The sequence below is a fragment of the Corvus moneduloides genome, chromosome 2 (assembly GCF_009650955.1).
Source record: "Corvus moneduloides isolate bCorMon1 chromosome 2, bCorMon1.pri, whole genome shotgun sequence".
In the NCBI taxonomy this organism is placed as follows: Eukaryota; Metazoa; Chordata; class Aves; order Passeriformes; family Corvidae; genus Corvus; species Corvus moneduloides.
In genome coordinates, this window is record NC_045477.1 from 35,975,093 (window position 1) to 36,000,193 (window position 25,101).

Below are 25,101 nucleotides of genomic sequence, written 5' to 3' on the forward strand. Positions count from 1 at the left end.
TACTTCCTTAATTTACTATGGAGTGAGATGCTTTAGTCATCTAGTTAGTAGGTTTAATTTAAAGAAGAGAAAGTGACAGAAGGGTAAGGTAAGGGGTTACTCTTTTTAAAAAGATGATGAAGGAGGTATTAGAGGTGGTGTGAATGCACTTTTGATTACTGTGAATATCTGAAACTTCCTTAAGCCATCATTTAAAAGTAATGGCAAATATATATTGTTATGTTGTTGACTCACTGTCAGGTCCCATTCCTGAACTTCAGCTGTGGAGTAAGCAAATCCCATGCCAAGTTTTATGTATGTCAAAGTTCTGTCCTTTTAAAAGAATGCATTTTTGAAGATTTAGGATGTGTAAGAGCTTCTGGAAATGTGGGAGCACTTCTAAATCACTTTCTTTAATGTAACTATAGAAAATAATTGTAATCAAGTTACCAAATAAGTTAATTATCTTTTTAATGTCCTCTCCAGCTGACTGATTTTCATCTTACTGTAATTACTTTATAAGAAGTTGGATACATTTTAGTAGAACTTTGTCTAGTTACTTAGGCACCAGCACTGCTGTTGGCATCAGAGTTTCATTTTGGGGTGAGAGCAAATGCATTTTCTCCCTTTGATCGGTGATAACACCAGCTTAACTTTTCCTACAGACTTGTTACAATGTGAGGCTTTTCCGTGCCAGACTCCCAATATTTCTAGATAACATTAAAGAGGAAGAAGTCAGGCTGGTTGTCAATCTGTGAACTTCTTGTAGCTTTCAGAGTATTTGTGAGTGGAGAGTTGAAAGTGTTTATGAGTCCAAAGCCTTACAATGTTTTTTTAATAACAGCAAAACAACTATGAGAAAGTTGCAAAGCTACACTTGTTAAGAGTAACAAAAAGAGTAGGCAAACAAATTTTATATTAAATGGGTTTTTCTAGACTTCTTAGTGGCAATGTGTGAAAGCTCTGACATGTTAACAGGATTCTGTTTAGCATCTGAAATTTGAAAGAAATGGAACTTGAAATAGAGGTATGTGGACATGACAAAAGTAGATTGGTACAGCATGTATGCAGTGAATAATGCTGGAATACTTATTTCCTGGAGGGTTATTCCCCTTTCTGTCAGAATACCTGATGTGTGACCTAAGATATTTTGCCTAAAAGTTCACATTATGTTGGATCAGTTAAAGGAAAGAAGGAAGTGTTGGTATTGGAGTACAATGTGTATGGAAATGGGGGGTCATTGTTCTTAATGAAAAAAATTGTTAAAGGATGTCAGAAGGTATTTGAAGGTTAAGGGTTTTTTTTAAATACAAAGTTGTGTGGTATGTTCTCAGATGGCAACTATGTATAATGTGCAAAATGCTGCTACTGACAGTGAAATACGACTTTCTGATTTCACATCTGTTTGCCTGTTAGTTTCTGTTACAGGCAAAATCAAATTTTAATAGACTCATAGTCCCTTAGGAAACGGACGTTTCACATGGAGACACAGGGGCATTTTCAGTTATCTGCTGAGCGGCTTAGAACAAATTGTAGTGAAAAATCAGTGAGGTGGGAAAAAGTCCTGATTTGAGTTCATAAACATATCTTTAGCCCTTCAAATTGCTACTAGCAGCTGGCAGCAACATTGAACTTAATCACTTAATCTCTTCCCAAGTGGATACCCTATTTTAAGTACCTCACTGGCATTTGCTTGCACAGCATCCCTGTCAGTCCTGAACTTGGGAACAGCAGGCTTATAAATCAGATTTTCTTCCAAGTGTTGCTGTTCACGTGTGCCAGCTTTGTACTGTGTAGTTCTTATGGAAGAATGGGAAAAAGAGATGGATAGCTTGGCTAGGTGCATTATAATCCTGAGGAGGAACATGTTTTCTAATGTGTTACAGAATTAGTTTGATTGTAGTTTCTTTCTGTGTAATATATAATTACAGATTTGCACAGCACTGGCAATGAGGAGGGGAGATGACATTGCATAGAAACTTCAAACAGACTCATGAAATGATCTGCACTATATTATGCTCTTACAGGTCTATAAAGATATTAATGGCACATTAATATATCCATGTGTGTTCTATTTGGTGACTATAAAATATGGTTGTCCTGTCTATGAAAACTAGTTAATCAGGATTTGTGGAAAGGGCCAAGGAATAAAAACACTTCTTAACTTTTTTGTATATGTATCCATAAATGTTCTGATTGCAAACATGTATTCTATGCCTTTTGTTCCTTACTCCAGTGGGAGGAACTCAGAATTTTTCCCTTTTTCTGGTGCTCTCAAGCTTTGTGGATTGCCTCTTAGAATTAGGAAGAAGCATCTTTACTGGCTCTAATTTGTTTTAATTGCCAACATTTTAGTCATACTGTATGTATATATTGTCATAATAGCTATGGCTATATGACAATAAGTAAGCAAGCTTCTAGTAGGTACCCTTGCACGATTATACTTAAAAGAATATGAAGTTCTTTGCAGTTTCACCTGTTTTACATCTTCTGTTAAAGGAAAATGTGCAATTGTTTTGTCACTGAATTCAGTTTTGTAGTGCTAGACATTAAAAGCTGTGCTAATGTCTCCTCAAAAATAGAGAGATGACTCAGTTCCATTAATTTCATTGAACTTCCTTAGGAAACCATTGCATTATTTTTATTAACCTTTGTATGGAGTTATTTAACCATACAATCCTTGTTGGCTCCTACAGGTGTTGCTTCCAACTGGTGATAAGAAGCAATTTTATTTATAATTTTGAGAAAAGAATATTTTGCTTATGTCTTTTGGCTTGTGTTTGTAATTCCAAGTTACAGTCTCCTGTCGTTTCTTTCAACATCTGTTAAATGTTATCACCAAGAATTGAACATATAGTAAGGAGGAGATATGCAGCTTGGGCTGAAAGACATGGCACTGCCTTGTTCTAGAAGTACTGAGACTGTTAGAAACAGGGAAGTAACTGAATATACTTGTTAAAATTATTGTGAATCAAGCTGTTGAAATGTGATCTGAGACTTGGCTGAAGCCAGCCTGTTACTGGAAATGTGATTAGATCAGCTGTACCTTGCTGACTTCTAAGACAAAGAAGTCTCATAGCTTGGTGGAGAGCCTGTATTTAAGACCTCTGTGATTACTTTCTAGGAAAAAATTGTTTTCTCTCAAGTGTTTTGTAACTGTGCTGGTGTTTCAAAACCACTTAAGTTGTGTTTTGCTAGTAGCTGAATGGCAAACTTAATTTTATTGGACTCTTGCTCAAGAAACCATGTATTAATGAATTTCAAGAACTATAAAGCTTTAAGAGGGGACACAATTCCAGTTTTAATGAAATTAATTGTCTTGCTGCCTGGCTGTTTTTTTTTTTTTTTTTTACCCCTGCCTTTTGTAGCTAATTAAGCCAGAGAAGTTTTAACTACAGCCACCTAAAATTTCTGTGTCAGCTGTGAAGGGACACTTTTGGGGCTGCCCCTTAGGCTGCATTAATGTTTACATACTGGCTGTTAACATTATAGCGGCGCCTGTCTCGTCACTACAGTTACGATTCTGTCACTGATGGTATTATAAAACTTGAGATTTAGGGCTTTTATAATTTGGTTGTAAAATCTTGCTCTGGGCAACTATTTGTAATATGTTTCTAGTTGAAAACTTCGGGTGTTTTTCATAAAAAATATTCAATGTACTGGACTCTTAGAAAAATATTTAAAGCACATGCATTTAAAAAGTGAAACAGTGCAACAGTGGATGTTACAGAGGACGTCAATATATATGCACATATATTTTATGTTCTTGGAAACAAAAGTATTACTATGCATTGCTTGGAAAAGTGACAGAAACATTTGTGTAAAAACAGTGTGGAATTTTTAGACTGTATGTTTGTTCTGATTAAACATTCAGGGCTGTTAGGATTATTTGCTTGCCATAAATACCATTAGTCTAAACACATTATAAAGGAGGAATATGGCAGCACAATAGTGGTAAAAAGTATACACTGTAAAGAAATGCATCAATTTTGTAAGTTTGTTCATTCAAATACAAATTTGTTGGTATATATTTCTTTATAGTAGTGTGGTATATTTAGACTTGAGGTGACAATTTCCTTTCTCAAAAATGTTTTATAGTTATTCAGTTTGACATTATATTTTAGGGAAACAGATAAATTGCCAGTATGGTGGGGTGAGTAATCAAAACAAGTGAACAAACTCTTTTAACACAGCAAGTGTTTTTGCAAGCTTTAGTCGTACTTGCTACAGTTAAGAAATTGAGAAAGCAAGCTATACTGTGGGATGATTTTTTGCGTATTCTTTGCATCGTAGTGAAAAAACTCTCAAATTTGGATCACTGACATGAGTATTTTGTGGTGTAATCTGGTACGGAGAGCTAGCTGGGGAACAAATTATTTTGGAATTGTACTCCTCTAGACTGATTATTGCTGTGAAATACAGAGCCAGGCTGTAGAAGTTACTGGGAAAGCTTTTTGTTTCTAAATCAAAATATGTTAAATTCCATTGTACTTCAGCAACTGCCTTGGTGAGAGCCAGTGTTTGAGGATTTATGTTTTTATAGTAACAGTGCATAAACACTTGAACATGTTTTGCTGCATGCTTTGAGGGCTGCTACTGTGCTGTAGTTACAGAACCATCTCATAAAATGTTTTGGGTTGGAAGGGACCTAAAAGCTCATCTAGTTCCAACACCCCTGCCATGGGCAGGGACACCTTCCACAAAAACAGATTGCTTTAGCAGTTATCAGAAGAAGGGAAAACTGATCATTCAAGGTTGGGAGTGCAGAAGTCAATCTAGAAGATGCTGTGATGGTGGCAACATTGTGAATGGCAGGTAGCTCAGGATAGGCAGCTCTTGGGAGTATTTTTCATGGAAAAAACTGCGATAAGCTGGTATTTTATGCTAGAAGGATTGATGCTCTCTCTAAGATATATCCCTGGCAGTCATAACTTTGTTGATATATTCAGAGAGTTTTCTGTTTGTCTTGCTAGTATTGCATCATGTGTTAATCCTAGAAACAGTTTCTGGAGTTTTTTTAAACTGTTCAGTTAATTCAATATTAATAAAGTCAGTTTTTAAGAACTGTCTTTTCTAAGCACAAGAGCAGGTCATTCCAGTGTGTTCTAAGTCAAGCAAGTAGGCCAGAAGACCAGTTTGGCTGAACAGCAAACTCCTTGTGGAGCTCAAGAGGAAAAAGAGAAACTGTGTGATCTCTGGAAGTGAGGTCAGGCATCACAGGAAGAGTGCAGAGCTGTGGTTTGCATATGCAGAAGATTTGAATGGCCAAAAACTCAGTTAGAGTTGAAACTGGTCAGTGCTGTATCTGACAACAGGAGAGGGCTTTTTAAAGTAGATTAATAGCAAGGGGAAGTCTAAAGAAAACACATTGATACTTGTTGAAGGTGGTCACCTGACTAATACAGATGTAGAAAGAGCAGAGGCTGTTTTTGCTTCCATCTTTAATAGCACTGATAGGCCTTGGACTGCTCAATTCTTTGATTTGGAGGACCACATGGTCAGTACAATCCATTTGCAGACACTGAAATTGTAAGGAACCAGCTGTATCAGCTGGATGTTCATGGGGCCTGGTGGGATTCACACCAGAGTTCTGAAGGAGCTGTTGTGTGTTGCTGCAGACCTGTTGGTCTAACCTCAGTTCCTGGAAACATTCTAAAGATTACTTTGGGTAATATTGAAAGGCGTTTAAAGAAACAACATGATCACCAGGCACAGTTAACATGGGTTCACAAAGAGAAAGTCCTGTTTAACTTATTTGATGTCCTTCTGTGACCAGGTCATCCATGTAGTGGATGAAGGGAAGACTGTCATTCAAGTCATAGCCATATTGTGAAGCTGTCCTGTGTGACGGAGAAGGATGTCCTCTGTGGGTTATAGAAAGATGCTGTGTGACTGGCACTTGGTTTATTATGGGAGAAAGATCTTCTCTCTCATATGGCGTTCTTAATTACTCCTCTAGTAAGTCTGTCCTTCATTCCTGCCCTTTACTCCTTGTAATTCTGTGTATGCACATAAGATGCAGGTATAATCCTTATACTTCTGGATAAAGGAAGTGGTTACAGTCAACACTTGGGCTTTCCTAACTGTCTGAAATGTGTGTTTCTATTTCATACCAGTCATTTCTTTCAAATCAGTTGTGTGATTCACCATTCTGTGTCCGAGTTACAGTCTAGAAAACTGTCTTAAACTAGATTTCATCCGCTTGAGATGGCAAAAGTTTGGCAAGGACAATTTTGTACTTGTATACAGAGTAAGAAGGTTTATGGGGAATCAGTGACTACAGTTACACACATCTGTAGTCAGTCAGTCCAGGTTATAAACTAATCAGGATTCTGAAAAACTCTACTGTGTCTGCATAAGTATTCAGCAACCAAGTTGAAGATTCAGGCTGCAGCATTTGAGTACTGGAAAAATTTGGTTAAGCTTTCTCGTGTGGCAGTTGAAGTCTCGCACAAGATGAAGAGCAGGAGAGGAGCTACGGCTTTATAGTTGACAGTCCCTTTTCCGGGATAACACAGGCAGACAAAATATAAGAATATTGGGAGATCCTGTGTGAAATATATGCCTGTGATTCTGGAGACGCTGCAGAATGAGTTGCAGCATCTGGTTGAGTCTACAGAGACTTGGTTTATTTTCTCTCTGTGTTGTTAGAGTCAGGGCTGAGATGGATCTTGCAGAACTATTTGGTTGCAATTGCTCAGTGGTCTCCAGATCTCTGAGTTTCAGAGGGATTTACCAGCTTAGGCACAGCACCAGCCATGTGGCTGCTTCATGAATCTAAAGGCATCTCGGGCAGCACCCATTAAACTCTGGCCTTACTCTATCAGTGCACGTGGGACCAGCCTGGGTGAGCAAAGGGCATTGCTAAGGTCAAGCAGCAAGCTCTGATAGATCCCAGGTGACTGTGCAGATACCTTCCTCTCTTCCTGCATGGCTCCATGAATAATTGAGACTTGATTATAGTTAAAGTTTAATTTTAAAAAATTATTTCAAGGACCACTTTTGGCAAATCTGTTTCTGAAACGTTCACTTTGTAGGCTGAAAACAAGTAAAAATGATTTAGTCATCTGCATAGTAGTATAATTTTGTATTCTGTTCTTCATCATTAAGCATAAAAAACCCACTAAAATCCCTTGTAAAACTTACAGTCCTGTTGAAATGCTGACAGATAAAATGTTAAAATTCAGACTGCTGCTGACCACTGGACTATTCTGCAAGTCTGACTTGGATTCAAGTGGCACAAACGCTGGATTAATTACTCTGTCCTGTCTGCTCAGCACTAGCATCCAGGACACAGTCATTTGGACTTCCTTGGCTTAAGCAGACACTTAATACATCTTCTGTGTCTGAATGCTTGTGTGTAACATGCAGCTCCCAGAGGGGGAATAATAAATACTCTGCTAGTATAGAATAAACTTCAGATGCTGCTTAGATGAGCTGGCTTGAGTGCTGACATTTACCTGGCAAGATAACATCCATGCCTAGCATGCCTCTGGTGCAATGGCTGGAAGTCTTGGAGGGAACTTTTCAGTGCTGTGTTCCTCAGGTCTGCTTGGAGGATATTGTTTTTAGACACTACAGATGAGAGCAGCTGAAGTATTTGTTTCCATGCGAGCCGCACTTAGAAGCCCTCTGTAAATGAAGTGGCTCTTTCCTGGAGCCTCATTGTTCCCAAGGAACTAAGGTCGTTGCTAGCTCCTGCAGCAGGAAAAGTGTGAAGGTAGAGACTTAGAATGGTAATGATTTGCTATATTTAATCACGCACAGTTTTTCTGTGGCAAAGATTACAGCAGTATACTTAGGTCATACATCTTACTTCCCCTTCCTGCCCTCTCCCCTCCACGTCCTGGGACAGAAAATGGCATGTTTTTATTTCCTCTGGTAAGGAAATAAAACACTGTGTGTCATAGTGTTTCTTGTAATCTGATGGCCTCCACTCCAGATTGAATCTTTTTTGATAAAGTAACTGTATGCTGTTAAAACCTTGTCCTAAAGACAGTCTGTCTAAGAAGCAGAAACAGTGTCCATAGCTTTAAGGCAAGAAACAGGTCTCATGAATTTGGGCCAGTACTTGTCATCACAATCCAGACTGCTCCAGCTTTGGTGAAAGACTGAAACAGTATGGGCTGCCTGGTAGTACAGCATAATTTGGTCTATGTGAAGGAATTTGTATGGGCTCCATCTTGCTGCTTCAGTGATGTGTTTTTCCTTTTAAGCTCTTCAGTGTCTGTTACTCATTCCTCATGATCAACGGACTGAGGAGCTAGCAAAAGTGTTCTAATATCAACCATTGGCAGTTTGAATGTTTGAGCTTAATGCCAGAAAATAATAGGTTCAAACTGGACTTGGCAATAGCTTATTTCTGTCTTTGGTAGGTGAAATATCTCATTAACATCTGTCTGTAGTATCTGGCACAGTTCATCATCCAGTACTGATGTCCTGCCAGAAACTGGCTTCTTAGTCAATGGGGATGTATTGAAATGACATTCAGTCAAACTTTTAGTATGGTTTGTCTCCCTTTCTAGAGAAGGTTCACATTGATTTCTGTCACTGCTGTTCCTTGGGACCCCTTGTGGGACCCCCATTATAGATGCAGGCACACTCTTAATAGCATTCATCTGTCTTCTGAGTGATTAAATGAATAGTTCCTAACTGGATTTAAAGTCTGTTTTTAATATGACTTAATAGGCTGTCATTAGAGGGGCTAAAGGGGAGGTAAAAAAGCAAATGTCACTGTATGTTGACAAGTCTAACTCCACACACTACTTCCCTTGGAAGTGCTAGTCTGCTGTTGCTGAATACAAGGGTATTTAGAAGTTAGTCACACCATGTGAAAAGCTGCAGTAGTTCCCTGTTTGAGTTGGATTGATTTGTCAAATGAGCTCTTCTTTTTTTTACATATTGCTTCAGGTGCTTTGTAAACTGTAATTCAATCCCAAATGTAACATCAAAACATTATGAGTCTAAAGAGAAAATTAGTTCTAAACATGCAAACGCTACAATAGGTATTAGTGTGACAGACTAGAAAAAAAGTATCCGGCTGCTGCAGTCTTTTGAAATAGATGAAGTAACTGATGATTTGAGTGGCTTATCAAAAAACTTGTGTTGTGGAATGGGCTTTCTCAAACTGGGCGCAGAATATGAGTTGGAGAGGGAAGGCCAGCTGTTCCAAGGGGCTTCTTGGGAAGCCTCTGGAACTGCTTCTTGCTGAGCTGCTGTAAAATGGGTTTGGGATGTGGAGGTAGGGTGTGGTCGAAGTGCTCTTAATTTGAGAAGCCTAGAGGGTAGAGGTTGAGGAGAACAGGTCAAATACTGGATAAATTTCCATGGGGATTGGGACAGCCCCAAGCTGTCAGCTGAAGGAGTAACCTTACATGACAAATTTTCTCTCCTTCCTGCCTTCTCACTCTTAAAATACACTGAGTATATGTCCAAGGCCCGTGAATACTGGACATATTTTCAACTCTGAATTTTTTCCATGCCCTGTTCTGCTCTTCCTAGTTTTTATTAACAGTTTTGTCCATAGTGTCCTATTTTGCTTTGGAGTGGTAGTGATTGCCAACAGAATACATTGAAACAATGACCTGCTGCTGCTGGGAGTCTCCAAAACAGTATGCTTGCTCAAAAGTATTTGCTTTTGTGCCCTGTGCTCCTGCCTTTCCAGACAGAGTGGCCAAGCAGCCCATGCCCAGAAAGAACTGAGTGTTTTCTTTGTGATTGACTGAGCTGATTAAAAACAGTTCTGTGTTACTATCAACAGCCCAAAGAAATTGTTTTTTGGGGCCTTACTTAACACTAGATAGACCTTCTATACCAAGAATGTGAATAATTTAAAAAATCCCTGGAAATCCTTCATTTCTTTTCCTGAGGTTTGATTAATTTGTTTTTCTTCTACTATCTCCCAGTCAGTCATTCTATAATACTAATAAGCTTTTTGGAATCTTTTTATCTCTTCACGGAATCTTGTGAGGTTAAATCACACTTTAATTAAGAGGTTTTTTCCCCTCTGTAAGTCAGCATTTGTTTTTGCTCTGTAGATGCCATAGAGAAACTGGGAGAGAAGGAAGAGGGAGGGAATGGTGAAAGAAAATCGGTATAAAATAGACTATAAAGGAGTTTAAAAAAATTGAACTATAGATGTTATCTTGTGTTGCACTAGCTGAAAACTCTGTAAGAATTATTGGTACTAATTTAACTGGAAAATATTACTGTAGATATATTTTATTTTTGGCTTCTCTCCCTTTCCAGTTTTCTCATACCCTTTCTTTGGCGTGTGTTCAAATCACAGAACATGTTGAGTTTATTTTATTTCCTTTTAAGAACAACAAATTCTGAATATTTGCATAAAACCATTTTTCTTAACATGTAACGTGCTCCAAGCAAGAATTACTGATTTGCAGTTTTGAGCAATTTCAGTTTCTCCAGCCTGCAAAGTGTCCATTTCCGACTTTAAACAACCCAAAATATTGAAATAGGAAATTCGTTTAAAGAGGCAGTGGGTCATGAGTCCTTAAACTGTATATTTTTGATATGAAGTTCTGAACATTATTTTTGTGCTAAAGACTTGGTATTGGTCTTTACTAAGCTAAAAAGTTACCATGTTCTTTTTTGGAAAACTTACTGCTTAGGTCTGTTTTCATAATTTTCTGCATTATTTTGAAAGCTTGTCTGTTCCTGCTGATTTTAAGTGAACTTTTGCACCAGGACTTTGCTCTGACCTCCAGCCGTCAGTAGGAAATTGGTGGGTGTGAGAGATTAACGATACCCTAAACATAATCTGTAGTGCTTGTGTTTTTACAGGGATGCAATCACAACTCCACATCTATACTTGGTTCGCTTGTGGTGTCAAGCTGCTGTAAAGCAGAAAAAACCCTACCTCTTACCTCTTCATTTTAACCTCTTTCATTTCAGAGGAAACCTGTGATTTGTGTGTTTGATTTAATTCTGCAGGTTATAAAGTGGTGTGTTTTACAGTGGTGGGGAGGGGTTGGAGCTGACAGGAGGAATTCTTCCTGTTTTTGCAGACCATGAGTCCTGTCTGGGGAGCCATTACAAACTATTATGTTAGCTTCTTAGTTCATGTTCAGAAATTAAAGCCAGAATTAACTCTTCTTGAATCTTTCTTTTTCTTTTAAATTTAAAAAGGACAAATGTTCCGAAAGTTTTCTATTTACTAAAATAAATATATATATAATTATTATATACATGTGTATATATGATATATACATATATATGAACATATTTATTAGTAAAAATCACTGTTTTGCTGTAACAAGTCATTACAGGATAAGTTTTGTGCTCTTTACCTTTTTTAACGTTCCACTCCCTATTTGCCTTTGAATCCAGTGATTCCTATAAAAGTAGTTTTATTTGTGATTCCTTAGACTTGTAAAGAATCAAAAAAAAGAATATCAGTTAAAATACAGTGATAGTGTCAGAATATGCAGCAGATTCAATGAACAGTGGCATTCATATAAAATTCAAACTTGATTTTGTAGGAAACTAATATAATGAATCTATGAAAAAAAAAGGTTATAAAAGTCATGTGTAGTTCAGATTTTGTTGTACAGGTCACAAGGAAAGGTGAGTTTCTAGTACTTGTTTGTTCTTGGGTCAAGTCTTGTTGGTTTGACCACACTAAGAGTTTTTGGAAAAGCAAATAGCAGGAATCTGAAGTTTTGGACTGGTGATGAAGTTAGAAAGCTTTATAGCAAAGCTAAAACTGCTCTTGTCTTAGCAGTGAGTTAGATATTTTTCTTTTGTGGTTGTTTTCCCCTCCAGCTGTTTAAATTTATTGCATATGTGGAGAAACATAACCCATCAATTAGATGCTTAATCAGAGAACCTGTTCTCTTAATTGCATGCATAAAGATTTTTAACATGCTGCTGTACCCATCTTTGGGCTCCTATCGCCCTATGCTGCTGACTGCTGGGTTCCAGGAGCTGTCACAGGGAATGGGGCCTGGGTGTACCTGCCCTGGTGTGTCCTTCGCCCTGGGGCGTGAATTTAGGGGCTCCCTCTCACAGCTCACACCTAGGGCTGTTCTCACTGAAGGAGGTGCCTGTTCAGTCCATTTATGTTAATTCTGTACACGGTGGCATTCATCTTGCTGTAGTTATTTCCTGTTATTTCTGGCTTGTTAACTTATTTCCCCTTTAGTTTTGAGCAAGACAAAAAAAAGTGATCATAAAAAATGCAATACTGGTAAAAAAAGAGCAATTATAGTAGTTCGAATAAGTTTAATTAATTGCAGAGAACGTTTAGATTTCAGGATGTCTGCTCAGAAAGGTTTGTGGTTTAACTGAAACGAGGCAATAGAGAAAACAATTCTTTAAACTTCGTATCACCAAAAAAAGGTTTTGATGAGGGAATTCTAGGGACTGGAGGGCTGCTATTAGACACAAAAGATGGGCAGGGCAAGGTCAAATGTATGAAAGAAATAAATATTCAGAAGAAGGAATGAATATTGAGAAGGATACAACTTAAAAATGGCAGATCCTACCTCTCTTCTGTGGCTGTTTAGAGAAAGAGGTGTTGCTTTCTGCTGGAAATTTTCTTTGAGGGCTGCTGTGGTTGCAATAATTAATTTATGGTAAAATTTCTGTGAGCATAAGTACGTTCTAAGTATTCATCCTGCCTTCAGGCAAGGTTGGTTGGGAGTTTTTTTTGTGTGCTGATGGTGCTGTTTTGTTTTTTATTTTTTTTAGCTTAGCAACAACTCTGTATTTAAGGGAAACCATAAATACATTGAAGGAAAACCATAAATGAGAGAGAACTGGCAATGAGTTTTGTAGGAAAAAACAATCTTGGTTGTATTTAAAGATTGGTATTTTGTATGATTTACTATTATATGAAGCAAAAGCTTATGCTGCTTGTGAAAGTAGAGTTATTTTTTGAATTTTTTAGCACATCAAGCCAAGCAAAGAAACATTCTTCAGCAAACTGTTCCACAAACAATATGTTGGCATGCAGATTTGGACAGTTGCTGCTCCTATTGGCACAAACGGGATTTTTTACTCACGTGTAAGGGAAATTGCACTTTGGCCTCAATCAAATAAGTTTTCCAGAGTTTATAGCACTTACAAGAAGATATGAATACCTTGCTCACAGGCAAATGAATTCAAAGTCTGAGAGTCCCACTTAGTGATACCTTTGACTTTAAAATACTTTTAGTTAAACAAAGGATATGAGAACTTTAATCTGTTTTGTATTTCCTATATTTTCATTTGAAGTCCTGAAGATGAAAAACTGGGACAGTTTCAGTAAAGAGCTATAAGTATGATTAAAAACTTAGGGAACATAGTGGAAAAACTGAAGGAGTTCAGTTCTTGTTCAAGAAATGGTATGGAGGTGACTTGGTTGGAGGGGGGTAGTGTTAAAGGGGAGGTAAAGATGTAACTGTTTTCAGAGACCAGACTATATCTTGTCTTAGGGTGCAAATTGCACAGATAAGTAACCTTAAATAACATATCAGTGATTGTGGTGATTGGAAATACTTAAAGGACAAATTTGATCTCTTTAAGTAAATGGCTAATTCATTAAAGGAGAGTTCATGTTTTGTATTTGTTAGGGAGACAGATTGTTTATCACTGTAATCTCTTCTGATTTTATAATCTGTGAAAAAAAATTATTTATGATATCTTGAAGTTGCTTTCCACCTTTTTTTCTGTGGAATAATAGAATTGTTCAGGTAAGTCTTGGGAATTCAGCTAATGCAGCTTCCTGCTTGGAGCAGGGCTGGCACTGAATTCAATCCAGCTTGCCTGGGGATTTGTGTGGTCAGCCTTGCAAACCTCTGAGGACAGAGGTTCAGCGGCCCCTCTTGAGTCCCTGTTCCATTGTTCTCCTGTCTGCTGGAGAAAATGCTGTTTCCTTGGGTCAGGTCAAAGTCTGCCCAGCCGTGCTGCTGGTCCTCTGTGCCAGCTGGTCAATGCCTGCCTGTATTGGGGACCAGAACTGGGCACGGGGCTCTGTGGTGTTGTGAGTGCCAAGTAAATGGGATTAATCATTTCTCTTGACCTCCTACCTAAACTTCTGGTAATACAGCTCAGTACACTGCTAGGTTTCCTTGTTATTTTTATCCTGTAGCTTTCTGGGGTTTTTAGCAGTTATTTTAGACTCTTTCCTCTGGGCAGTGCAATAACAAAGATATGTGGTTCTCTGTTGAGGTTTATAGGCCATAGTTTAAGAGCTATTGCTGTTATAATTTGGTCTGAATGTTACCAAGTTGTCCGAAAAGCAAATTTTACTGAGTTAAACTTTTCTTTGAGGAAAGTATAAATGAACAAGAGAATTATCTTCTAGAAGACTATGGTCTGTTGTAATTTAAACATTAAACATGGAATCTTCAAGATTGGGATTATTCAACTGTAGATAAATGTGACCTGTGCTGGATAACTAAACTCTGGGACTTTGCCTACTCACTTCTCTAACAAGCTTGTCAGAAAGTTCATTTAAAAGTGTGAATTAGGAAGAAGAAGGAGAAACAAGGTGAAAAGTATACTAAATACTACTTCTCATTGAGACTTGAATTAAAGGGCAATTAAAACATGATCACTTTCATGCAAGCCTCCTTTATCAGGTGAAGGAGACCTGTCTTGTTAAGACTTTTTCAGCCAAGTTTTTTTTTGGCTCTTTAATTTAACACAAGCAACTGGTAGGGTGGACCTTGGTCTGCTGCTCGTGAATTTAGGGTTACCCCTAGCTCATGTGTTTTTCCTTCCTGAGTTAAAGATCACAGATGTCATTAGAAACGGAGCTGGGTATGGGCAATACTGTCAATTGAAGAGGTGACTGGGAGGCAGTGAGAAGCCACAATGAAGATATTTATGAAAGAAGGCTTTGGAGAAAATGGCCTAAGACAGAAACCATGGAGGAGGAGCAGGCAGTAAGGATTTGCGTGTGTGTGCTTGGGCTTTCCCGCAGTGACCTTGCCAGACTGTCACTGCTGTAGCCACCTGTTGATGTTGGTGTTGCCAAGATTAGCATTCAGCAGTGGTTCATGCACTTTAGGAGTGAAATGTAAGCTGTTTATTAGTCTCTTTAAACCTCCCCAAAGCATGTAGTTAGACATGGCTGACTAATTATTTTTATTGTTTAATAATTTCCTGCTCTCCTAATACCATTTCCCAATTATGTTCTCCTCTTATTTACCAGCTGCAGTTTTAATACAGTCCTTGGTTTGTACCAGTGACCCTTTTACTTGGCCTACCTCCATCTTTCTGTCCTGTTTTCTGTCAGCTGTCATTGCTACAAAATAGTGCAAGATTTTCTGGACTTCCAACTGCTTTTTCACAGCAGAGTTCAGGTTTGGGTTAGGCTTGTTGGATCACATTTGCACAGGGCCAGGAAGAATGCCCCTTCCCCCTCCCCCCTTTTTTTTTTCCCTTTTCCCTGGAAACATGGGGCTATTTATTTTAAAAACAGTCACGGAATTAATTTGGAGTAAGAAAACTCTTTCTGCTTGGAGTTTGCCAGGGCCTCACAGACGGGCTTGTTGCAGGCAATTGGAGATGACGTCATCTAACAACTTGCTGTATTTTCAGTTCTGGAAGTTACTTCCTCGCACAAATTTTTTGTCTGCACATTTTGCCTCGTCCCAACCACCTACTTCTCACACTGGTCTTGCTGCAGCTGCACTGCAGCTTCTGATTTCCTTCCTCTTCTCTAGTCCCTTTTCCTTTCTTTGTCTTTGTGGTTGGTGAGTTGCATTTTATCCCCAAAGAGATTACAACAGAAACTAAAACTCATTTAGTTCTTAGTTTGTTAGTGTTTTAAAACACTAACAAATTTCAGGAGGAGGCTAAAAAACCCTGCCTGCATGACAGACTGCAGGGGAGAATCCACTAAATAAATTACGAGCACATACAACGATCATCCTGCTTTGTACACACTGTATGTACTATAATTATGAATACACAGTGTATACTCTGAAAGCTGTGTCTGTCACTCAGTTGCTGGTTGAGGCTTCTCACAGGTGTGTTACTCCAGGATGTTATTGGTGTTCTGACATTTTCCAGAATACTCAAAGTGGATTGAGTTACCAGGTTAGCCCTCATGGGTACGTTTATGTCTGTGTTTCCAAAAAGCTATTTGGATGTTTATCATAAATTTTTAATGCTATTACAGGGGTAAAAAAATAATCTAAGAAATGAGAAATATCCAGTATTTTTTCTTGAGAACAAATTAAAATAAGATTTACAGTACACAGAACTATATCAGCTGGCAGTTTGCTATTTAGGAGGGTTGGGTCACCAGTATTGTTTTATCACTTGAACTAGCCAGCTGAAGGACCAGGTGAATGTTTGCAGACCAGCCAGAGAGTTGAATTTATCTATTGCATCAGGTGAATTTTTACCCCTTTCTGTTCAGATATGTCATAGAATATTTTGATGCTTTATTGCAAGTTGTAGGGGCTATTTTGCTTAAATACTCACGGACCCTATTCCCTGTCTTTTGTCTTGTTGTTTCTTGTGTGCCTTATCCTTGCCAAATCTTTAGATTCAGGCTTTTTTTTTTTTCTTAGATTTCCATGCTAGAGTCTTGTTTCTAGTATCTGGCACAGGGTGGTAGTGGGTAGAGAGGGTATACAGAGAGTAGATTTGTAATTCTGCTTTTTTAAAAAAACACCAACCACGAAACAAACTGATTTTGAACAAAGTAGTTCAAAACTAATTAAAGTTTTGAACTTAAGCCAAATTTGAATCTTCTTTGTGAGTAGAGAGCAACTTATGGAAGTCAGGATGCTGCGTTATTGCTTTCCACAAATTCGGTTCTGATGTGGAAGCAGTAAAACTTCTAAGTGGAATGTGTCCCTGTAGCTTAGATGGCTGCTGTGAAAAATCTTCATCTGGATGTGTAACTTGACAATGTTATGGACATGTAAACATGGGAGTTAGAAAATACTGAATAAACTTTTTGGGTGAATCAAGCTTGGGAGCTGTGTGATAGGGATTTCTTTATTTCCTGTTGTCTGTGCTTTTGTTTTATTCGCTTCTTCAACTGAACTGATGGGAAGATATGTTCTGTTAACACACGGCTCTCTTAACATTCTATGAATGCTTGGAAACTTAAAATGTCATGACAAAATGGAACATACAAGCCTGGGTTAGACCTTCTGTTATATACTACCTTCTGTAATAGCTGTATAATAAAAATCCTAAATGATGTGAATACAAAAATGGATTCAGGTTATAAACTCACATCCCTGTTGAGAAACTTTAATGGTTGAACATGTGGTGCCTTCACAAAAATGATCAGGTTTTGTATGTAAGACCAGTGGGTACAATAGGAAAAATCCCAAATACTACAAGGCTGATGGTAGGTAAACTTAAGAAATTAAGAACACCAGTCCAGTAAGAAATACTGAAACTGATTGTTCCAGTATTTGGCCACAGACTCTAACAAAATCTTTGCAGAAGAGGAGGAATAATTGAGGGAAAAGCAAACCTGCAGTGGTAGTGTCTTCCACTTTCTTATGGGTGATGGTGGCTTGTGACTGATGTACAGAAAATAATTTTTATTTCATCTGGACCCTAAAGTGCAGTCAGTTGCTGGAGCAGCTCACATCTGCGTAGTTGAGTTGAGTTTTGGTCTTGTGCTGCAGTAGGACAAACAAAAACGTGAGAGCATGAGCTCAAGATTATACTTTTCCTGAAGAGCGGTGTGAGTTACGGGCTGAGATCAAAAAATAGAAGTGGAAAAAAAGTAGATAAAGGTTAGAAGAGAAGACAGTGGCCACTGTTCCAGGGCACTGTTGGCACTGTGACTTTCAACTGGCTTGAGCCAAGATTAGTGCATCACCAGTCTCAGTAGAAAACTTTTCCTGATACTGTAGGCAGAAGGGCTGAGGTGCCTCGACTTACATAGTGCTGATCACAAAACAGAAGTTAGCACACAAGCATTTTGCTGTAAATTTACAATTTCACTTAGGCTTAGGCCATTGTGTGCATGCTTCTGTTAGTGGCTCATGTGTAAGCTTATTTTGTGATAAGTGCTGTGTGTAATTCAAGGTGCCTTGCCCCTTGTGACAGCTTCCGGACTCATGTGGAGTAGCCAGTTACTATGTATAACTTGGTTCCTGTAATTCCTCACTGCTTTGGATACTGTGCTATCAAGATGCTATTTTTGGGTTTGTACTTATTTTTCTGTAAGGTGGTAATGATTCACCCTCCATCTCTTCTTTAATAAAATATTCTTAATGATTGTTTTTCTTCAGTCTGAAAAAAATATTTGATTCATTCACTAGTTTTATCTTTTCTGTTTATAGGAGAGGTCTTCTCACAATCTACATGGCCAATCAAGTAAGTAGTCCTTTATTTCAAGAATAAAAACATGTAGGGTCCATTTGAAATGTCTTGTTTAAAGTTGATGGGTGCTGAGATTCATTGTCTTTTTTTAATCATTGCAGGATTTTTCTTTAAGAATTATGCATGATTAGGTAACTAAAACTATCATAAGAAAAAATTGTGATCAGAGGCCTTTCTGAAGGAGCTGTAAAGCAGAAGCTGAAATGTGGTTCATTGTACTATGCTCAAAATTTCATGTGTCATAGCCCCAAGAAGATGGTAATTTTGTATTTCTCCTCCATTATAGAATGGCACTGGTACTTAAATGATCATTATTTTGCAATGAGAAATCCAACACCATATACTTCAATTTTGTAATTAATAGTTTCTCAAACTTGTATCAGCTGTTGTGCATGTAAACATTTTTACCACATGGTTGTATCAATTTAAATTTTGTCTCATATTCTCCTTCAAATAAATAACATTTGTCTAAATGATGCTTTGTGCATTAACTTCCTTCCAAATATAAAATGCTTCTGTTAACTTGGTCATACTCTTTTAGGAAAGATTTTATTTTGCCAAAGGAATTATGTAAAGTTTTTGTACAGTTTGAGTTGCATAAATACTCACAGAAACTACAAAAAAGAAGACAACTTAAGAATTGTGTTCAGACTACTGAGAGAGTTTACTGGGGCCTCAGTAGAGTCATGCATGAGTCGAGCTCTGATGGTGATGGTAAGATTAATGACTAAAAGGGTGAGACAAAGGCAATGTATCATAGCACAGATTAGGGTGATAAAATTGATATGTTCTCTTCCATCCTTGTAAAGTCACTGTTGATGACTTGTAATTCTGAGTATTTTGTGGGGGCAGAACTTTTGGAAGGAGGTGATATCATGACATGTGTTAGCAGGTAAATATCCTGGAAAGTCCCTTTATGCATTTACCAACCCTGTTACATAGTTCTCTCTCAAATTCTGGTGCTTAACAATTTCTTTTAGGCAGAAATTGTTTCTTTGCTTGTTCTGTATTCGTAGACTCTATCTTTACAGACAGACCCATGAGGGGAACTTACAGACTTCAGAAGAGAATAAAGTAATTTTTGCCTTTCACTTTATTATTGTCAAAGTACCTACCATTTTAACTTTTATAGCTTCTTGACTTGTATGGCTCATACTCTGTCCTTTAGGATTCCTTTTCTTTATAAAGTTTTTTAATCTAATTTGAAAAGATGACAAATTCTCCTTTTGAAATTTAATTATTTAGATGTTCAGACTCCCAGTAGTGCATGGGAACAAGGCTTGATTCCTGCAAGGAAATCTTAACCTTGGAAGTTTTCCTTGAATTCAGAAGGGCAACTATGTAGAAACTTCTCATTCAAGAAATAGAGGTTATGAGGACAGTGATATTTAGTTGGACATACCATCACTCCTTTGGAATGGACTTTCCAAGAGAAGGGGGCAATAGGTGTGCTTGAAAAGCAGCACCTCCGAGGATCCCGAATCTGAGAAAGCTATCACTGTGTTCATGGCTCTAAGGCCGAAATGCCACACAGTTCACCTGCTGTTGGATGGAGTTGTAAGGGAAAAGCCAAGCCATGCAGTTACATTTTATGGATGCCATTCATCGTCTATATTCTCTTCAGCATAATGGCTTACTAGTCGCAAATCTTTGGTGAAGCCAGGGCTGCCAGGGTTTGCTCTGTAAACTGCCTGTGATCATGTCATACATACCTTGTTAGCAAGCCCTGTAATCACAGTAAATGTTTCCCTATTTGTGTTGCTTATCTTTGTCTTAGAACTTTATATGCTTTGATAAGATTCACTTACAAATTTACTAAGCCTTTAAAACATTTATTTCTGTCAGCCTTAGATTGCAGCATGCCCCATTTTGAAAGCTGGCACATTTTAATCGTTGGTGATGGCAGATAGATTGTGAAATTAGCCTGCATTTCTTGCATTCTGTAAAACTCGTGTCAGGACCTGTTAAGATGTTAATGGAACTAAATGTATTCTTTTGTTTTGTTCCACATTTTGCTACACTGTGCTTTGCAGCCTGAGCAATAAAAATTAAGGCTTTTTGTGGGATTCTTCATGTGTGCCTTTGCCCAGGTAGGCAGGAGGTAACTGTAATTACTGTTGGTTATTATAAGTGATTGTCATGACTGTTGCTGCAGTGAATTTTTATAGCCAGATTAGGGCTTTTAAATCAGAAAATTTTATTCCTACTGTCCTGTTGGCAGTATGTGACAATTTGCCGTCGGAGATGAATTTGCTCAGTGGAAAGGGGAAAGATTTGTTAAATCTTTATGCATGGCTGCTGTTTCTCATTTCAGTGAGTGAAATGCAGTAGAACGTGAAAGGCAGTGGGGTCTAAGGACTCTTGTTCTAAAGGTGACATTTTTATTGTTTTTTTAGTCTGAAGCTACTAGAAACTTGTGAATGGAAACATGTGAATAAGTGTCCTGCTTCATTTTAAATAAGCCAGTGGTTATAGATTTATGTGAACCTGAACTCCCTAGCTGTATTTCCTTGCTACTTACATGATAACATGACAGATTAAAAAGAAGATATTTAGAAGATGTTTAGGCTATATATGCTCTATGGAAAAATAAAATAAAAATGTTTTTTCAGACTAGCTTGCTGCTAAATTGAAGCTATATAAGAATGTAGAAATAAGCATACAGACTGAAACATATGTAGCTTTAATTTTAACGTGCAGAATCTAAAATCAACTTCTGAGCTTCTCCCTGGAAGTCTTTTGAAGTTTTTAGAAGTAAATTAGTATGCCTAAGTCCTAACATTGTTGAATGTGTGTTTTTGAGACCTAAAGTTTCTGTAATAGCCCAGAAGAGAGTAGTGGTAATCAGTGCTGTGGACCACACAGAACCATGGAGCTTTCAAGTTCTATTTTGGATTGCATGTATTAAAGTAATGAAATTTCTAGGATCATAAGAGATGCATTGGTAGTGAACATACAAGATGATCCTTCATGGATAATTTGAGATCAAAAGGAACCCCAAGATTCCAGCAAAAGGTGGAAAGTGAAATGTAATCTTTCAGTTATTTTTATCTGGAACAGTAGATGATATTAATGACTGTCCGTGAAGACGACCTATAGCTCTTATGTTTCCAAACAGTTAAGGCATACTTTGTTGAGAACAGCTCAACAGTTGAGTTGTTTCTTTTACATTGAAGAAACTGTATTTTGGGATTAGGATTTGGTTTTTCTAGTGTTGAAAACAAAACAAACAAAGGCTGCCTTCAATATGCGAGATAGGAAGAGACTAATCTGAACCAGGACTGGTTTGAAAGCTTTTTTGAGAAACAAAACTTCAGAAAAATTTCTGTGTTGTCACTGAAATGCTACACCAGACGGGAGGCAGTGTTATCCTAGCATGTGCTGAGCTACATGCTATGTTTGTAATTCAAACTGTGCATCACTACATCAAAGTCTTTATTTGTTCTGTTCTAGGACTTCTCATGTATGGTGGGCTGCTTACAAAATTGGAAATGTTAGTATTAATAAGAGGCTCTTGAAGGTCACGGATTAAATGATATAAAGTTTAAGCATAAGGTGAAGCAGCTGGATGCAAAAGGGCTGTTTCTTGAGAGTGATGGGAGGAAGAAGTGTAGGGGTATGTCCCAGCCATAGAGAAAGCATTACTGAGTGGAAAGTTATAAATTTGGAAGATAGAAAGAAAAGGAAGTAGAGAAGCATAACCTATAGGTAAAAATCGAAAATTTATTGTGGTAAGGGACATGGAGCTGGATTGACATAACAGGAATTGGTGTGTGGGAGTGTTAGAGGTAAAACAAGTGGAAAAAAGATGAGAAAATGTATAGTTTATTCTAGTTAAAGCAGAGAGCAGGTGATAAAGAAAATTATGGGTTTGCCATGAAAGGATTGGATTAATTTAGTGATTAATTAGTTTTAAGAAAATTCTAGGAAGAGCCCAGAAAGAGGAACAGAGAGATGATATTATTGGTGTCCTGGAAATGGAAGTTGGAGAAACTTTCAGCAAGTGCATCTGGACAAAGTTTACACAGAAATCTGAGGATTCTGGATCTTATTTATTCCTGTGCTGATGTTGGGTCATCGGTGCATCTGCTGTTTGTGAAATACTGCAGACAGATCCTCATACGCAGAGAAAGAGATACTATTTAAACAAATGCTGAACAAGTTGATCAGTGGCATTCCAGTGAATGGTGCTCTGCTTCTCTATGTGATAAAGTAACACAGCTGAGCACAGTTTTTGGCTGTTTTAAAGTAGTCCAAGTGGTTTCATAGTTGAATTGTTTTTCAGTTGCATAAACCAGCTAAATCTGGGTTTATTTTGGCTGTATCGTTGTTTATTCTTACTAGTCAAGTATGAAGGTTGCATGTAAGTTGCACTCCTAAAGCTTGAAATATTTGGTCTAGGAGCATGCAAAAATGCTGAAACACGGACTCAAAAAGAAATCCCTCAGGATCTAATGGAGAAATGAGTATCCAGTGCTCTTCAGTCAACTTTAACTCCAGATATTTGTATGATTTTTTTTTCCAGGGTGGAAGTCATAGTGATTCAAAATATCACAGAGTCTTCATGCTCTGCAATATTTAAAAAAACTCGAAGCTATTAGCCTCATTTCAGATATCTGGCACACACAGAGAGCAAAGTAGATACCAAGCTTGGCAGAGATATGGCACAGTATAGAACAAATATTTGATGCCAAGACCACTCCAATATCACTTTCCATATACACTAAATTTGTTATTGTTTCATGCTTTGTGAGGGTGATAGGTGGATGGATGAAAGAAAGAGGAATGAGACTTGCTGTGGCAGGAGAAGAAACAACAACAGAAAGGCACTTTTGATCTGTGCTTTTGCTGATCGTGTAGTTTTAACTTTTTGCTGAAGGCAAACTGGTAATATTGTAAAGGAAGGTACTTGCATGCAAGAAATGCTCTGACGCTGAGCATTCCTAAGTGATTTTTCTCACCAGCTTATCAAATGCTTTCTGTACAAAATTGCTGATGTATCTGAGTTGTTACAGATGTCTCAAGAAATACCTTGTGCCAGTTGCAATTAAATGAGGGAGGATACTATGAATAATGTAGGTTGAAGGGTGTTTTTGCTTTGTGGGGTTTTTAGAGTAACGTGCAGTCATTTGTCATTAACATAACTTGCAACTCTGAGAACTTATCACCCAGTGCTGTTACATTTTATAAAACATTGTGTACCAATTCAAAAATATCCTTTAAAGTGAAAAAGAAGTCATTGTCGTGTCTTCGTTTGTAATTCTGTGAAGTAATAGGTATTTAACACATCTCATTTGTTTCAGCAAAGCATTATATTTGGCTGCATAGTTTATTCATCATAGCACAAAAAAGTGTTTTCTGTTTGAACTTACTCAACTGACATTTCATAAACTGGACCAGCTGCCACCTTTTCTCCTCCGTTGGGAACAGTTTCATCTTAGTCAAAAGATGGAGGCAATCCAAAATGACGAAGGACAGGTGAATTTACATTTAGCAAATTGACACTTTGAACCTTTCAGTTGTAGTAAAATGAACTTGACCACTCCTTCCTTGTCTTTTTAGATAATTAAAATTTTGTTGTGTGCTTTCATGTAATCCCGAGTACTAATATTATACAAGGACTGCCAGGATGTAAGAGTTGAGCTATTCTTTTAGCATATTAGTGAAGTTAGGAATAATTGGATTTTTTTTTATTTTTCTAACATTTCAGAGGTAATCTTCATCACTGAAAATGTGTCAAGTAAATGCTTGAAACACTTGTTTTCCGGGATTGCTTTGTCACTCTTGCTTGTACCCCACTTCTGGGGTGACCGTGGCTTTGATTACAGCAGCAGCTGGCAGGAAATGTGTATTTATTGACTAAGGGTGTTCAGATTCTCCTTTCATTCCTTGTGTTTTCTCACCTTTTAAGTTGACAGTGTGCTAGTTAAGGTAAAACTGTTGCTTAGTTCCTTCTCTCAAGCCAAAAAGCTGTAAGTACCAGGCTACTGTTTTTGTTAGAATAGTAAGTGGTTTTATTTTCTTGGTTTTTTAAGTTACTGTTGGAACAGCAGAAGTACCTTGATACTTATTTTAGATTGGATACTAAGAAAAATTTCTTTACAGAAAGGGTTGGCAAGCCCAGGAACAGGCTGCCCAGGAACGTGGTGGAGTCACCAGCCCTGGAGGAATTTAAAAGGTGTGTGGATGTGGCACTTAGGGACATGCTTTAGTGGTGGACTTGGCAGTGCTGCGTTAGTTGATGATCTTAAGGGCCTTTCGCAGCCGAAACATCTGTGATTTTGTGAAAATGCCATTTGAAAACTCAGAGAGAAGGATTTTCCTTCTTGGAAGCTGCATTGAACTGAAGCTTAGGATTGTAAGGTGCTCCTGCCTTGTGGAGGGCAAAGCCCCATTTTGGGATGATGTTCTGAAGCATGTCCTGATTTCCCCAGGGAAGCATCCAGCACCCAGTCATTGCTGCCTGGGTGAGGGAAGAGCAAAAAAGACAGAATTTAGTCCTGGCTGGAAAGAAGTCGGAAGTACTCACTTACAGCAGAATTTCTGCTTTTGCATGGACAAACTCTCTCAGGTGATGTCTTGCCATTTGCTGTAGTTGATAGTTTTTGTAATTCTGTCACAAGTTAAGCCTTTAATTATAGTGCCAACAAGAAACAAGTCTTGTCTGGTATCAATTTAGACATTGAAATCAACTCAGTAGTGTTTTCCCTGGAGCTACAGTTCTAACATAACACATTTCAAGTTTGAAGCTCAATGGAGAGTCCTGAATCCCTGCTTCTAATAGTGGCATTTTTGCAACTGTTTTGGCCTACA

The 25,101-nt window shown here is 37.9% G+C and overlaps 1 protein-coding gene across 2 annotated transcripts in view; it reads left to right on the plus strand.

The window, feature by feature from the left end:
• The window catches only part of TMEM135 (transmembrane protein 135), a 160,362-nt gene that overhangs the window by 16,695 nt on the left and 118,566 nt on the right, over positions 1-25,101 (plus strand). For both annotated transcript variants that reach the window (XM_032099118.1, XM_032099119.1), the window contains exon 4: positions 18,249-18,282. In XM_032099118.1, the coding sequence (XP_031955009.1) occupies positions 18,249-18,282 (34 nt within the window). The remainder of the gene's footprint in view (positions 1-18,248; positions 18,283-25,101) is intronic.